The sequence below is a fragment of the Leucopleurus acutus genome (assembly GCF_964270905.1).
Source record: "Leucopleurus acutus genome assembly, chromosome: 12".
Classification (NCBI taxonomy): Eukaryota; Metazoa; Chordata; class Mammalia; order Artiodactyla; family Delphinidae; genus Leucopleurus; species Leucopleurus acutus.
Window position 1 is genome coordinate 86,939,684 of NC_139154.1, and position 16,062 is coordinate 86,955,745.

A 16,062-nucleotide genomic window follows, 5' to 3' on the forward strand; every position below is an offset into this window, starting at 1 on the left:
AACACTGATTCTCAACTAGTCTACTCTCCATCACTGTGATTAGCATCAGCTAAATAATCTGCTAAAGGAGGATACAATCTAATTCATCTGAAAATCGTTAACTAATACAACATATTACACTGTCAAAAATTCTTTGCAGGCTGAGGTCTCTGGAAAGCCTTGAAGACGAAGTCCAAATCCCAATAATGCAGCACATCCAGAAAAATTCACTACTAAATATCATTTCTCCCTTTTTTTTAAGAAATGTAATTCCTTTTTTTTTGAGATTTTTTTTAAATTGAAGTAATATTGGCTTGAACATTATATGTTTCATGTATATAACATTATATTTCTACTTCTATATACCCTGCATACTCTGTTCTCTGTTTCTACATTCTTGGTTTTTTCTGGTTTGGTTTGTTCATTTAAAGAAATGTAATTCTGGAATCCCCTGGTGATCCAGTGGTTAGGACTCTGTGCTTTCACTGCTGAGGGTGCAGGTTCAATCCCTGGTTGAGGAACTAAGATCCCACAAGCCTTGCGTTGCAGCCAAATAAAAAAAAGAAAAAGCAATTCTGATGGTAAAAGTAATACATTCAGAGAATTAAAGATTAAATATAATAATCAAATACCAATTTTTTAAAGCAATTTAAATGCTAATGACAAAAAACAACTGTTTTTAAGACAAGTTATAGACTCAACACATTTTTACAAGAAAATTCAGAGTGATGCAATATTAAATTCACTATCTTCAATACATGTAATTCAACAACAGCCTTCAATTTTGATATTATTTCTAACTTCAATCTCCCTGGTTTACATTAGCTTATTGTGTGAATCTTGAGATCCTGAGTACAATTTTATAGGGAAAGAGGTATTCTCTAAACCAGTATCCCTCTCCAAACAAACTTAAATTTTAACTATTTGATAAACTAATAAAATTCACACTAAACATTTGTTAGCTCATAAAAGTTTCTTGCGCTGAAGAAATCCTGCAAATTCTTTAACTCGTGTCCCCGAAGCTTTCCACTATACCACCCGGCCTCAGCTTCCCCTTCTGCGAAATGAATGGACTTGACTGAGAGATGGTAAAATAAGTTTCACAATAAGTGCCAACAGGTTTTTAATTGGTATTGGCTCTAGAGAGCACCTCTGAAAAGGATTCACTGACCCTGTCTCTCATACAGGAAGGAAAGCCATGACTGGTTAGCAACTTCTATTACACGAGGAGTCACAGCACAGGGGCCAAATATTTCCTCCCTCTGACATCTGAGGACACCTGCAGTGCCCTCCAGCTTGATGTTCTATGGTTTTTGAGGATTCTTCTTTGATTGCTATAGAGATTGCTATATGCTAAGCATGTGGTACTTTTTAATACCTCTACAGACTCTGGGCCTCAATTCTTTGTTCTGACAGTTACATGATTTGTTCTGTGTACACTGTATTAGCAAATTAAAGCTAGAAACCTGGTGGAGGGCCTTAGTATTTTCAGAGTATATCATTAAGAATTAATAAAAGCAAAGTAACATATAAAATATGAGGACATTTTTCTACAAAACATTTTTCTACAAAACATTTTTCTACATTTTCTTATTATCACACCTAAGATAATGCTCTAGTTCATCTAATACAATGTTCATATATTCACATTTTTCCTATTAACAAAAATAAATGTCTCTTACAGCTGATTTGTTTATTCTACAATATAATAAAGGATCACAGCTCACATTTGATTGTTATGTCTCATAAGTCTCTTTGAATCCAGAATGGTCTCCCCTAATGCCCTGTTTTCCTCTAAGACACTGACTTACTGATAAGCCAGGAGCAATTTTCTTGTTGAATTTCTCACCTCTGGCTATGCCTAATTGATTCCACACTGTGTGGTCTAACCAGTTCCTCTATTCCTTGTATTTCCTGCAAACTGGAAGAGAAATCTAAAGGCTTGACTGATTTAGGTTAAAACTGAGGGACAAGAATTATTCACAAGTATGTATGTTTTTTATATTGTCTGGTGACTCCCTATTAGTGATGCTAAGATTCATCACTGCTTTAAGGTAAAGACAAACAGATCACTTAGCCTGTGATATTCTGAAAGCATCCTCACAATACTTTCTAGGACTTCAGATATTGACAGCATTGATTTTAAGACAGTCATATTTTCTTTCTTTGTGGTCCATATATAAATGGTACATCTCCCAATAAGCGGCATCTTAGATTCGATGAAATACCATATATCAATTCCAATTCAAAACCTGCCTTTTCCTTGATAGAGGAAGCACCACTGTTACCAATAATCATTACTGTCATTTATTTTGGTTCACTATTGGAACAAAGAAAAGGGGAAGGGGAGGAATTGAGGAAGAAGAAGTAGGAGCAATATTTCTCCTTGCATAACCAGGCAGGAACTAAAAGGAATAAAAGGATGACACATGTAGAGAAATTTTCTAAGATCAAAGTAACAGAGCTGGGAGAAGAAAGTTATCCCTGGTTAGGAAAATGAAAGATAAAGAGGTTGAATCTGTCAGTTTTACAGAGCAGCCCCTTGAGAGCACAGCTGGCCCACTTGTACAGATTAGTGGGTTATCTGTAATCTTGGGGTAGCTGGGAAAATATAACAGCAAATAATTTGCCAATCAGACATGCAGGGCATGTTTACAGGGTAGGTATTCATAACTCAAAATGGTGCTTATTAGAGTAGCAATCCCTATTTCAGGTCTTTGATTTGTCTTATCAAACTTCACAATAAACAGTACTGCTTAAGGTAACTACAAAAGACTAAAAATCAACTCTCCACCACTCTTCAGTAATTGCTCCAATAACACAAACAGTAGTTGTACGGAGCACAGGAGACTTTCTACTCCCAAATCAGCTTGTGCTTCCAAAGTACAAATTTTCTTATTCATGTAATACACTTGGAATAAATATCTCCCTAACTGAAGCAAGGACTTGCACCTACAGGCATCACTCTCAGAAAACGGCAACTTAAATTCAATGACATAAAAGCACTTTTGAACACCTTGCTTAACAAGATATTCAGACATGACCTAGATCACAGACTTGACACATCTGGTTAAAAGCAATCTAGCTGTAGGCAAAGACTATTAAATCTTATTGAAATGAAAACTGAATGCAATTTAGCTGACCAACCAAATTATTAAAGTTCCTATGTCTGGTTGAATTTATGTTCTTACAAATAACAAATCTTACATTTTTTGAGGTATAGTTGACCTGCAATATTATATTAATTTCAAGAAGAAATTTTGCTTTTACATATTTTTTCACTTGACAACTTCAATATTCTGATGAAACCCTAGACATTGGAATTTATCAATATTAAGTGTTCAAATTCCTTCTCTAAATTTTATACCTTCTGAAACAGAATCTATCTACAACGCTACTTAAGTTTCATTTAAAAATCTTTTCTTATAACCCAAGTTACAAATTATCATCGTTAAAGATTCAAATAACACAAGTCCTACAGAATGAACTGTGAAAAATCTCCTTTTTCTACCTCCACACAGGAGATAACCACCATTAACCCCACACACTGTCCCAATCCTTCAGCTATGAATTTTTCTACATATATGAACTCAGATGTACATGGTTTTAGAGGTTTTGGTTTTTTTTAACCAAATATGATAATATATTATCATAAATATGATCATAAATATGATAATATACATATTGCTCTGTAGTTTTTTCTCTTAAGATGCTGGAGATCTTTCTATATCAGTACAACCCATCTACCCCAGTCTACGGAACGTTGCATAATAAAAATAGTCCATAATAGATTTTTCATATTTTACCTAGCCATTTACCTATTTATTGAGGTTTTTCTAACTCTTTGTAATTATAAACAATTCTGCTATTAAGGCTATACACACCAACTATACACTTGCCATAAAACACAGTCAATACTATAATTATAGAGGCACATCCTACAGGTAAGATTCCTTTAAAAGAAGAAATATTTGAGATAACATTTCCTACAATCCTAAAAACACAAAGAAAAAGTTATATGGAGTGACACATGAGAAATTTCAATTATTTGTGTGTTTTTTTAATTGTTCAAAATCTTTTTCCTATTTACAAAATGCTGGTTCAAGTGCCTCCTACTTTGTTGTAAATAAATGGGGCCACTGGAAGGAGCTCTGTAACACTTCTCTCTTGCATATTTAACATCCTGGAACTCAAAGCACTGTTTAAACACTGACATCTCTAATTATACACTCCCTCACAGTCTACCTATATCATCATCTTTCCCGAGAAAAAGCATGCACTTTCTGCTCACACACCTTTAAACATTCCATCTCTCCCACTTCTCTCTCATCAATCACATCAGACCACGATTTTTCTTCATGCTGCCAAGCCAGCCCCTCTGGGCCCATTATACTCTCACCCCCGTGTCCCTGAGCACTCCTATAGTGAAGTCCATCCATTTCAGGTCATCCATTTATCTCAGGTCCACTTTCATGGGGGCCCTCCCAACTGCTGACCAATCCTGCTAATTCACTGCTTGTCTAAATTTTACACTTCCCCCAGATATTATTCTAAAGTCTAGAATCTAGACTACTCTCAAACCCCCATTTCTCTCTTCCCAGCCTCTTTCTCATTTTCAGTAGATTCTTCCTTTATAGAATTGAAGCCTTCTTCTTCATCTTAACAGTATAATACCCTATAAGCCTATCCTTCCTATAGACTGAAAATAGAGAAACATATTCCGCACATATTCCCTGAACCAGCCTCTCCTGCTTGTAACTCTTGGTAAGAGATTCCTCAATTTTGTAAATATAGAACTTTTTGTTAACATCAAAATATTTTGAGGATCCTACACAATAGAGGGTTGAATTTTTATTATCCAATGATCTAGATCAACTTTTAGTCAATTTAGAGACAATGCTTAGAGTATGAATCAATCAGCGAACACCTGGCATTAATTTCACAGCTTACACATCAGGAACTCAACTTTTCAACTCTACCAGGGACCTCAGTTTCACAATACTCTCTCTTTTGTTGGTATACATGCTCTCCTCAACACTAACTCAAATCCTTCTGCCTTCATATACGCAGCTTCTCTAACGATTTCTTTATAGCTAAATGCAATTAACTTGTCTCTGAAATATTAAACATGAATGACCTTTTTCTACTCTTGCAGACTCTGTCCAATGCAATATACCACTTTGGAATTCTTCTGCCTCTAACCACTATTCTTTGGCCTCTTTTCCTGGCACTTTTATTTCTTCTTTCAAACCCACTAGCAGTAGTTCTCAATTTATTTCTGACTCCATTCACTGTTGGGCAGAACGTGCCATCAGTGGTATCTCTCACATTGCACTAGTTCTCTACCAGCTGGCAGCATTCCTCAGCTAAAAGTCCTATCCTAACATCTGGAACATTCTTGGCCTAACCAGTCTCAGAATGTCTATTCATTCCACTTGTAGTCTAGAACATGGCAATGAAGAAGGACTGTGTATTATCACCCACACCTGTTATATGTGTAGTCACTGTTTCCTCCAATCAGACAGCAATTCCCTGAAGGCAATTCCTTTGTTTTAGTCATCTCTCCAAAAGGCAGAGTGCCAAGTACAAAGTGATCACTTCAAATATCTTCATTATTTTTTCTTTTATCAATATTTTTTATTGAAGTATAGTTGACTTACAATGTGTTAATTTCTGTTGTACAACAGTGATTCTTTCATGTATGTATATATCTATAATATCTATATATTATCTATATAATATCTTCTAATACTTTCTAGGTACCTAAAATGTACAGTCAAAAATTCCCAAATAGGACGGGCGCGAGCCGCGGCCAACAGCCCACACCCCACAGACAGGCATGAGACGCTAAGGCTGCTGCTGCCGCCACCAAGAAGCCTGTGTGCGAGCACAGGTCACTATCCACACCTCCCTTCCGGGGAGCCTGTGCAGCCCGCCACTGCCAGGGTCCCGGGATCCAGGGACAACTTCCCTGGGAGAAGGCACAGCGCGCCAAGGCTGGTGCAACGTCCCGCTGGCCTCTGCCGCCGCAGGCTCGCCCCGCATCCGCACCCCTTCTTCCCCCTGGCCTGAGTGAGCCAGAGTCCCCGAGTCAGCTCCACCTTTAACCCCGTCCTGTCTGAGCAAAGAACAGACGCCCTCCTGCGACCTACACGCAGAGGCGGGGCCAAATCCAAAGCTGAGCCTCAGGAGCTGTGCAAACAAAGAAGAGAAAGGGAAATCTCTCCCAGCAGCCTCAGGGGCAGCGGATTAAATCCCCGCAATCAACTTGATGTACCCTGCATCTGTGGAATACCTGAATAGACAACGAATCATCCCAAATTGAGGAGGTGGACTTTGAGACCAAGATTTATTATTTTTTACCCTTTTCCTCTTTTTGTGAGTGTGTATGTGTATTCTTCTCTGTGAGGTTTTGTCTGTACAGCGTTGTTTTCACCATTTGTCCTAGGGTTCTATCCGTCCGTTTCTTTTTTTTTTTTTTTTGACTTTTTAAAAAAATTTTTTTCTTCTTAATTATTTTTTATTTTAATAACTTTATTTTATCTTACTTTATTTTATTTTATCCTCTTTCTTTCTACTTTTTCTCCCTTTTATTCTGAGCCACGTGGATGAAAGGCTCTTGGTGCTGCAGCCAGGAGTCAGTGCTGTGTCTCTGAGGTGGGAGACCCAACTCCAGGACACTGGTCCACAAGAGACCTCCCAGCTCCACATAATATCAAATGGCGAAAATCTCCCAGAGGTCTCCATCTCAACACCAGCACCCAGCTTCACTCAACGACCAGCAAGCTACACTGCTGGACACCCTATGCCAAACGACCAGCAAGACAGGAACACAACCCCACCCATTAGCAGAGAGGCTGCTTAAAATCATAAGTCCACAGACACCCCAAAACACACCACCAGACGTCGACCTGCCCACCAGAAAGACAAGATCCAGGCTCATTCACCAGAACACAGGCACTAGTCCCCTCCACCAGGAAGCCTACATAACCCACTGAACCAACTTTAGCAACTGGGGACAGACACCAAAAACAACGGGAACTACGAACCTGCAGCCTGTAAAAAGGAGACCCCAAACACAGTAAGATAAGCAAAATGAGAAGACAGAAAAACACACAGCAGATGAAGGAGCAAGATAAAAACCCACCAGACCTAACAAATGAAGAGGAAATAGGCAGTCTACCTGAAAAAGAATTCAGAATAATGATAGTAAACATGATCCAAAATCCTGGAAAAAGAGAAAAAGCAAGAAACATTAAACAAGGACCTAGAAGAACTAAAGATGAAACAAGCAACGATGAACAACACAATAAATGAAATTAAAAATACTCTAGATGGGATCAATAGCAGAATAACTGAGGCAGAAGAACGGATAAGTGACCTGGAAGATAAAATAGTGGAAATAACTACTGCAGAGAGGAATAAAGAAAAAAGAATGAAAAGAACTGAGGACAGTCTCAGAGACCTCTGGGACAACATTAAATGCACCAACATTAGAATTCTAGGGGGCCCAGAAGAAGAGAAAAAGAAAGGGACTGAGAAAATATTTGAAGAAATTATAGTTGAACACTTTCCTAATATGGGAAAGGAAATAGTTAATCAAGTCCAGGAAGCACAGAGAGTCCCATACAGGATAAATCCAAGGAGAAACATGCGAAGACACATATTAATCAAACTATCAAAAATTAAATACAAAAAAACCATATTAAAAGCAGCAAGGGAAAAGAAACAAATAACACACACGGGAATCCCCATAAGGTTAACAGCTGATCTTTCAGCAGAAACTCTTCAAGCCAGAAGGGACTGGCATATGTCTATATTTAAAGTGATGAAGGAGAAAAACCTGCAACCAAGATTACTCTACCCAGCAAGGATATCATTCAGATTTGATGGAGAAATTAAAGCCTTTACAGACAAGCAAAAGCTGACAGAGTTCAACACCACCAAACCAGCTTTACAACAACTGCTAAAGGAACTTCTCTAGGCAAAAAAAAAAAAGAAGGAAAAGACCTACAATAACAAACCCAAAACAATTTAGAAAATGGGAATAGGAACATACATATCGATAATTACCTTAAATGTAAACGGACTAAATGCTCCCACCAAAAGACACAGATTGGCTGAATGGATACAAAAACAAGACCCATATATTTGCTGTCTACAAGAGACCCACTTCAGACCTAGGGACACATACAGACTGAAAGTAAGGGGATGGAAAAATATATTTCATGCAAATGGAAACCAAAAGAAAGCTGGAGTAGCAATTCTCATATCAGACAAAATAGACTTTAAAATAAAGACTATCAGAAGAGACAAAGAAGGACACTACATAATGATCACGGGATCGATACAAGAAGAAGATATAACAATTGTAAATATTTATGCACCCAACATAGGAGCACCTCAATACATAAGGCAAATACTAACAGCCATAAAAGGGGAAATCAATGGTAACACATTCATAGTAGGGGACTTTAACACCCCACTTTCACCAATGGACAGATGATCCAAAATGAAAATAAATAAGCAATCACAAGCTTTAAATGATACATTAAACAAGATGGACTTAATTGATATTTATAGGACATTCCATCCAAAAACAACAGAATACACATTCTTCTCAAGTGCTCATGGAACATTCTCCAGGATAGATCATATCTTGGGTCACAAATCAAGCCTTGGTAAATTTAAGAAAATTGAAATTTTATCAAGTATCTTTTCCGACCACAATGCTATGAGACTAGATATCAATTACAGGAAAAGATCTGTAAAAACTACAAACACATGGAGGCGAAACAATACACTACTTAATAACGAAGTGATCACTGAAGAAATCAAAGAGGAAATTTAAAAATATCTAGAAACAAATGACAATGGAGACACGATGACCCAAAATCTATGGGATGCAGCAAAAGCAGTTCTAAGAGGGAAGTTTATAGCAATACAATTCTACCTTAAAAAACAAAAACATCTCGAATAAACAACCTAACCTTGCACCTAAAGCAATTAGAGAAAGAAGAACAAAAAAACCCCAAAGTTAGCAGAAGGAAAGAAATCATAAAGATCAGATCAGAAATAAATGAAAAAGAAATGAAGGAAACGATAGCAAAGATCAATAAAACTAAAAGCTGGTTCTTTGAGAAGATAAACAAAATTGATAAACCATTAGCCAGACTCATCAAGAAAAAAAGGGAGAAGACTCAAATCAATAGAATTAGAAATGAGAAAGGAGAAGTAACAACTGACACTGCAGAAATACAAAAGATCATGAGCGATTACTACAAGAAACTCTATGCCAATAAAATGGACAACCTGGAAGAAATGGACAAATTCTTAGAAATGTACAACCTGCCAAGACTGAATCAGGAAGAAATAGAAAATATGAACAGACCAGTCACAAGCACTGAAATTGAAACTGTGATTAAAAATCTTCCAACAAACAAAAGCCCAGGACCAGATGGCTTCACAGGCGAATTCTATAAAACATTTAGAGGAGAGCTAACACCTATCCTTCTCAAACTCTTCCAGAGTATAGCAGAGGGAGGAACACTCCCAAACTCATTCTATGAGGCCACCATCACCCTGATACCAAAACCAGACAAGGATGTCACAAAGAAAGAAAACTACAGGCCAATATCACTGATGAACATAGATGCAAAAATCCTCAACAAAATACTAGCAAACAGAATCCAACAGCACATTAAACGGATCATACATCATGATCAAGTGGGGTTTATTCCAGGAATGCAAGGATTCTTCAATATATGCAAATCAATCAACGTGATACACCATATTAACAAATTGAAGGAGAAAAACCATATGATCATCTCAATAGATGCAGAGAAAGCTTTCGACAAAATTCAACACCAAATTATGATAAAAACCCTGCAGAAAGTAGGCATAGAGGGAACTTTCCTCAACATAATAAAGGCCATATATGACAAACCCACAGCCAACATCATCCTCAATGGTGAAAAACTGAAAGCATTTCCACTAAGATCAGGAACAAGACAAGGGTGCCCACTCTCATCATTCTTATTCAAAATAGTTTTAGAAGTTTTAGCCGCAGCAATCAGAGAAGAAAAGGAAATAAAAGGAATCCAAATTGGAAAAGAAGAAATAAAGCTGTCACTGTTTGCAAATGACATGATACTATACATAGAGAATCCTGAAGATGCTACCAGAAAACTACTAGAGCTAATCAATGAATTTGGTAAAGTAGCAGGATACAAAATTAATGCACAGAAATCTCTGGCATTCCTATACACTAATGATGAAAAATCTGAAAGTGAAATTAAGAAAACACTCCCATTTACCACTGCAACAAAAAGAATAAAATATCTAGGAATAAACCTACCTAAGGAGACAAAAGACCTGTATGCAGAAAATTATAAGACACTGATGAAAGAAATTAAAGATGATACAAATAGATGCAGAGATATACCATGTTTTTGGATGGGAAGAATCAACATTGTGAAAATGACTCTACTACCCAAAGCAATCTACAGATTCAATGCAATCCCTATCAAACTACCACTGGCGTTTTTCACAGACCTAGAACCAAAAATTTCACAATTTGTTTGGAAACACAAAAGACCCCGAATAGCCAAAGCAATCTTGAGAACGAAAAACAGAGCTGGAGGAATCAGGCTCCCTGACTTCAGACTATACTACAAAGCTAAAGTAATCAAGACAGTATGGTACTGGCACAAAAACAGAAACATAGATCAATGGAACAGGATAGAAACCCCAGAGATAAACCCACGCACATATGGTCACCTTATCTTTGATAAAGGAGGCAGGAATGTACAGTGGAGAAAGGACAGCCTCTTCAATAAGTGGTGCTGGGAAAATTGGACAGGTACATGTGAAACTATGAGATTAGAACACTCCCTAACACCATACACAAAAATAAGCTCAAAATGGATTAAAGACCTAAATGTAAGGCCAGAAACTGTCAAACTCTTAGAGGAAAACATAGGCAGAACACTCTACGACATAAATCACAGCAAGATCCTCTTTGACCCACCTCCTAGAGAAATGGAAATAAAAGCAAAAATAAACAAATGGGACCTAATGAAACTTCAAAGCTTTTGCACAGCAAAGGAAACCATAAACAAGACCAAAAGACAACCCTCAAAATGGGAGAAAATATTTGCAAATGAAGCAACTGACAAAGGATTAATCTCCAAAATTTACAAGCATCTCAATAACAAAAAAACAACCCAATCCAAAAATGGGCAGAAGACCTAAATAGACATTTCTCCAAAGAAGATATACAGACTGCCAACAAACACATGAAAGAATGCTCAACATCACTAATCATTAGAGAAATGCAAATCAAAACTACAATGAGATATCATCTCACACTGGTCAGAATGGCCATCATCAAAAAATCTAGAAACAATAAATGCTGGAGAGTGTGTGGAGAAAAGGGAACCCTCCAGCACTGTTGGTGGGAATGTGAATTGGTACAGCCTCTGTGGAAAACAGTATGGAGGTTCCTTAAAAAACTAAAAATAGAACTACCATATGACCCAGCAATCCCACTGCTGGGCATATACCCTGAGAAAACCATAATTCAAAAAGAGTCATGTACCAAAATGTTCACTGCAGCTCTATTTACAATAGCCAGGACATGGAAGCAACCTAAGTGTCCATCAACAGATGAATAGATAAAAATGTGGCACATATATACAATGGAATATTACTCAGCCATAAAAAAACAAAATTGAGTTATTTGTAGTGAGGTGGATGGACCTAGAGTCTGTCATACAGAGTGAGGTAAGTCAGAAAGAGAAAGACAAATACCATACGCTAACACATATATATGGAATCTAAGAAAAAAAAAATGGTACTGATGAACCTAGTTGCAGGGCAGGAATAAAGATGTAGACATAGAGAATGGACTTGAGGACACGGGGTGGGAGGGGGAAGCTGGGGCGAAGTGAGAGTAGCACCGACAGATATACACTACGGAATGTAAAATAATTAGCTAGTGGGAAGCCGCAGCATAGCACAGGGAGATCAGCTCGGTGCTTTGCGATGACCTAGAGGGGTTGGATAGGGAGGATGGGAGGGAGGCTCAAGAGGAAGTGGATATGAGGACATATGTATGCATATGGCTGATTCACTTTGGTGTACAACAGAAACTAACACAGTATTGTGAAGCAATTATACTCCAATAAAGATTGAAAACACAAACAAAAACAAAAACTCTTTCCCACCTTCTACTGCTCATTACCAGGACCTATTAACTTTCCCCTCTCCAGGGAACACAACTGAGGAAATGCTCATTAAGCAATAATTCTTTCCTTTCACAACTACTTTATACCCAGTATGAATTCTAAGAATATGTTAACACTAGTAGTTTTATGATTTATCCTAGAAGCCAGTCTTAGCATCCCTCAACCAGCCCCAAAGCTATTACACAGTATAATTACAAAAAAAATTTTAAGGATTCATTTCAGGATATTTTTTAATTGCAGCTCTCTTACTGTTTTTAAATATTATCTCATTTACAAAAATATCATTTATATACACCATTGGACCAGAAGGGTATAATCCTACATTTATAAAAAAACAGCAAAATCTGTTAAGAGCTGTGCGTAACTTAAGTGAATTGACACTCTCTCACTGAAGCCAAAGGTAAAACAGATTAAAAAGGACAAAGTATTCCAAAGAACCAAGAATAAGAGGAAGACAAAATAAATTTTAAAAATAGATACACTATTTTTCTCTGGAAGATTCATAATGCTTACTAGCATATTAAAAGTTCCAAAAAGTCCTGCAATTAAAAAAAAAGCCAGGTCAACACTGTTCAGTCTGTGGCTTCTCAAATTTATTTGACCATAAAATCTTTTTTTTCCCCTCAGTAAGATATTAACATCCCGATACAACCTGATAAATATAATAACAGTTTTAACAGTATCTCTGATTGGAAAAAGCTATCAAAAAGAATTGTTAGTCCTCATTCTTCTGCTTCAACACTCTGCAATGTTGAAACGAAATCTTTTAGAAAAACTTGAACCAGCAGCAGGTAATCAGAAAGTAAATCTCTAAATTTTCCCATCTAATCTCATTCCTACTCAATTTCTCTGCCTAGAAATTTTATGTCAATAATTAAGATGTGGGAGGAAAATAAGGACAAATCTTTGTCTTCTTAACAGTTAACTTTCAGAATTTACATTGAAGAGGAAAGAAATTCTGAACCCTATTCCTGGAATCATGTAAAACTCGTCCAGGTTAAAAGCAGGACCTTAGAAATGCCTCAAATACTAGTTCTTTTTTTTTTTTAACGTCTTTATTGGCGTATAATTGCTTTACAATGGTGTGTTAGTTTCTGCTTTATAACAACGTGAATCAGTTACACATATACATATATTCCCATAACTAGTTCTTTATTTCTTGTTTATCACCTGTTTCCTCAGCAGCATAACATGGTGGAATGGGGATGATGACTCTGTGAAAACGCCTAACAACTAATCACCACCCTGAAAGCCTCACCCTTATCTGAACCTTTTCTAAACCAGATCTGATTTTTTCTTTTATAGTACTGTACTTTGACTTCTGTTTTTCCTGGAACAAGATAAAGAAATGATCTGCAACCAGAAAGCCAGGTACTTGACTAGGTGCACACCTCATCATTCAGTAACAGTTAATTACCAAACAAGCACACTGGGGATTGCAAATTCATTACCTCACAGCTCCAAACTAAATTATGTCTTTTGCAAAACCACTCTACTACCTAGACACTGCAAAAGTGTAACTGATTCTAAAGCCAGCTCTACCACTAATAATTTCAGCAGGCTATTTATAATTGTTTCTGTGTGCTTTTTTTTCAATCTACTCTAAATTTAAACTTGCTCTTCATTTCAGAAGCTGAAATTAACATAAAGTTAAATGCAGGAAAAATAGACACTAATGAGTACAAGCTACTCCTGCTCAGTTCCTCTTGCAAAAGGCTACAAAGAATGTTTCCCAGGTAGCTTCAATTCTATTACAATCATACTTCCCTTAAAAAAAAGTGTTCTTGGGACTTCCCTGGTGGCACAGTGGTTAAGAATCCACCTGCTAATGCAGGGGACAGGGGTTCAAGCCTTGGTCCGGAAAGATCCCACATGCCTCGGAGCAACTAAGCCCGTCTGTCACAACTACTGAGCCCGCGTGCTGCAACTACTGAAGCCCGAGTGCTGCAATTACTGAAGCCCGCGCGCCTAGAGCCTGTGCTCGTCAACAAGAGAAGCCTCACCGCAATGAGAAGCCCGCGCACCACAACGAAGAGTAGCCCCCAGTCGCCTCAACTAGAGAAAGCCCGCGCTCAGTAACAAAGACCCAACACAGCCAAAAATAAATAAATTAAATAAATAAAATTTTTTTAAGAAGTGTTCTTTCTTCCAGGGGTAAGGTCAGTTGTAAATTTCAATAAGGAAGGTAAGAATTCAATTCTTTTTACTGACAATAGCCAAGTTAATACGAATTTTAGAGCATATCAGTCATTTCAGATATAATTCTGACAATTATAACTTTAACTCACACTTTTATCTAATTATTAAAACGACTAAGTCTCAAAACATGGACTAAAAGGGCCTAACTTTATGTTTTAACTGTTCTAGGTAAAACATTCATTAAATGTAGACCAATATTTCTCATACGTAAGTGTTTCAAATGGGTGCACATGCAAGTAATAAATGATGTACGATCTCTCTCCCCGGTCACTTCCAGGCCCATTCACCAAGGCATTGATTAGCAATGGCTTCTGTTGAGATGGGGGGAGGCAGGAAGTAAGATCATATGAAATGTCATTGTCGTAGCTCTAGCTATAGTTCTATTTTCTGCTGGGCGTGCCCGAAAGAAAGCAACTAAAATTAAATATTTTTTAAAAGGTAAATCCTGGAAGAATGCGAGATAAATTCAAGAGACCTCACCTGATGTTCCACAGGTTGCCTCCCTCACCTGCTGGACTCTTTTGAAGTCACTCCCCTCCACCCCTCAGTTCCCTCAGCCCTCGCTCCTTTTCCAACTCAGACAGTGCTCTTCGCTCCTGGTTCCCTTCTTGGCGCAAAGCCTCCTTCGGCCCCCCCAGATCCCTTCTAGGGCCCGCCCTCCTCTCAGGTGCCGTCCTAGGTCCCCGCTCCAGCTCCCAGAGGCCGGCCCCCGCCCCCAGCACCCGCAGGCACCGCGGGACACCCCCGCCCAACACCCTGACTTCGCACCCTCCACACTCCCGCTCCCGCCGGTTCCACCGGCCTCAGCGACGCCCGCACCGCACCCCAGCACCGCCCCGCAACACGCCCCCCGCCCGCGGCCCCCTTACCGCACATGATGTAGGAGGCACGGCCTGCAAGGCAAGCGGCGAGCGGCTGGCGAGTTCGAGAGAGCACACGAGCCTTTTGGGCGGTCAGCGGGCTTGGGGGCCAGGGGGTCGCCGACACGACTCCCTCACGGATGCCACGGCCGAGGCAATGAAACCCGTCCCGTCCTCCCGGGCTTGCCAGCAACTGCTGCTGGGCCCCGCCCCCCGGCGCACACCGCGCCGCCGCCGCCACCGCCCGCAGGTCCCATTGGGCCGCGTCCGCGCCGCTCAAGCGCAGGTCCCGCCTCCCCGCACAGCCCCGCCCCTCACCGCCCCAGAGCCCACGCAGGCGCTGGCCTGCTGGCGGCTGAGACGTGGCACCGGCTCGCGGCCGCATCCGCTTGAGGTTCCTGGAGCCGCCCGACCACCGGGCGCGCAGCGGGAGGCACTGCCCTGCGGGAGGGAAAGAACTGGGAGGCTGGCAGGGAACGATGGAGAGATTAGCAAAGAGGATGGTATTGTTACCAAAGCAAATAGCGTTGGGGCACGCGCCTAAAGCAGTCCAAGGCCCCAAGCTCCGGCGCCCTACCAAGCGGGGAGAGAGGAGGAAGAAAGAAGGATACCTGATCCTAGGGGACAAACAAAGTCAGGGTGGAAAGAGGACATAAGCTTGTAAAAAAATTGGAAAGAATTGAGTGAGATGAGGGAAGAGAGGTACCAATCAGGTCTGGCCAGTCTTTCTGGTGACAGCGATTCAGTTCCCGACTTTAGCTCTAAGTCAGATTCTT

General features: G+C 39.3%; 1 protein-coding gene across 2 annotated transcripts in view; it reads right to left on the reverse strand.

Moving 5' to 3' along the window:
- The window catches only part of GFPT1 (glutamine--fructose-6-phosphate transaminase 1), a 72,203-nt gene extending 56,755 nt beyond the window's left edge, over positions 1-15,448 (reverse strand). For both annotated transcript variants that reach the window (XR_014326656.1, XM_082851984.1), the window contains exon 1: positions 15,296-15,448. Coding sequence is in view for 1 of the 2 variants with exons in the window: in XM_082851984.1 (XP_082708110.1) it covers positions 15,296-15,302 (7 nt within the window). In the remaining variant the exon portion in view is untranslated. The remainder of the gene's footprint in view (positions 1-15,295) is intronic.
- Positions 15,449-16,062: the final 614 nt, after the last annotated feature.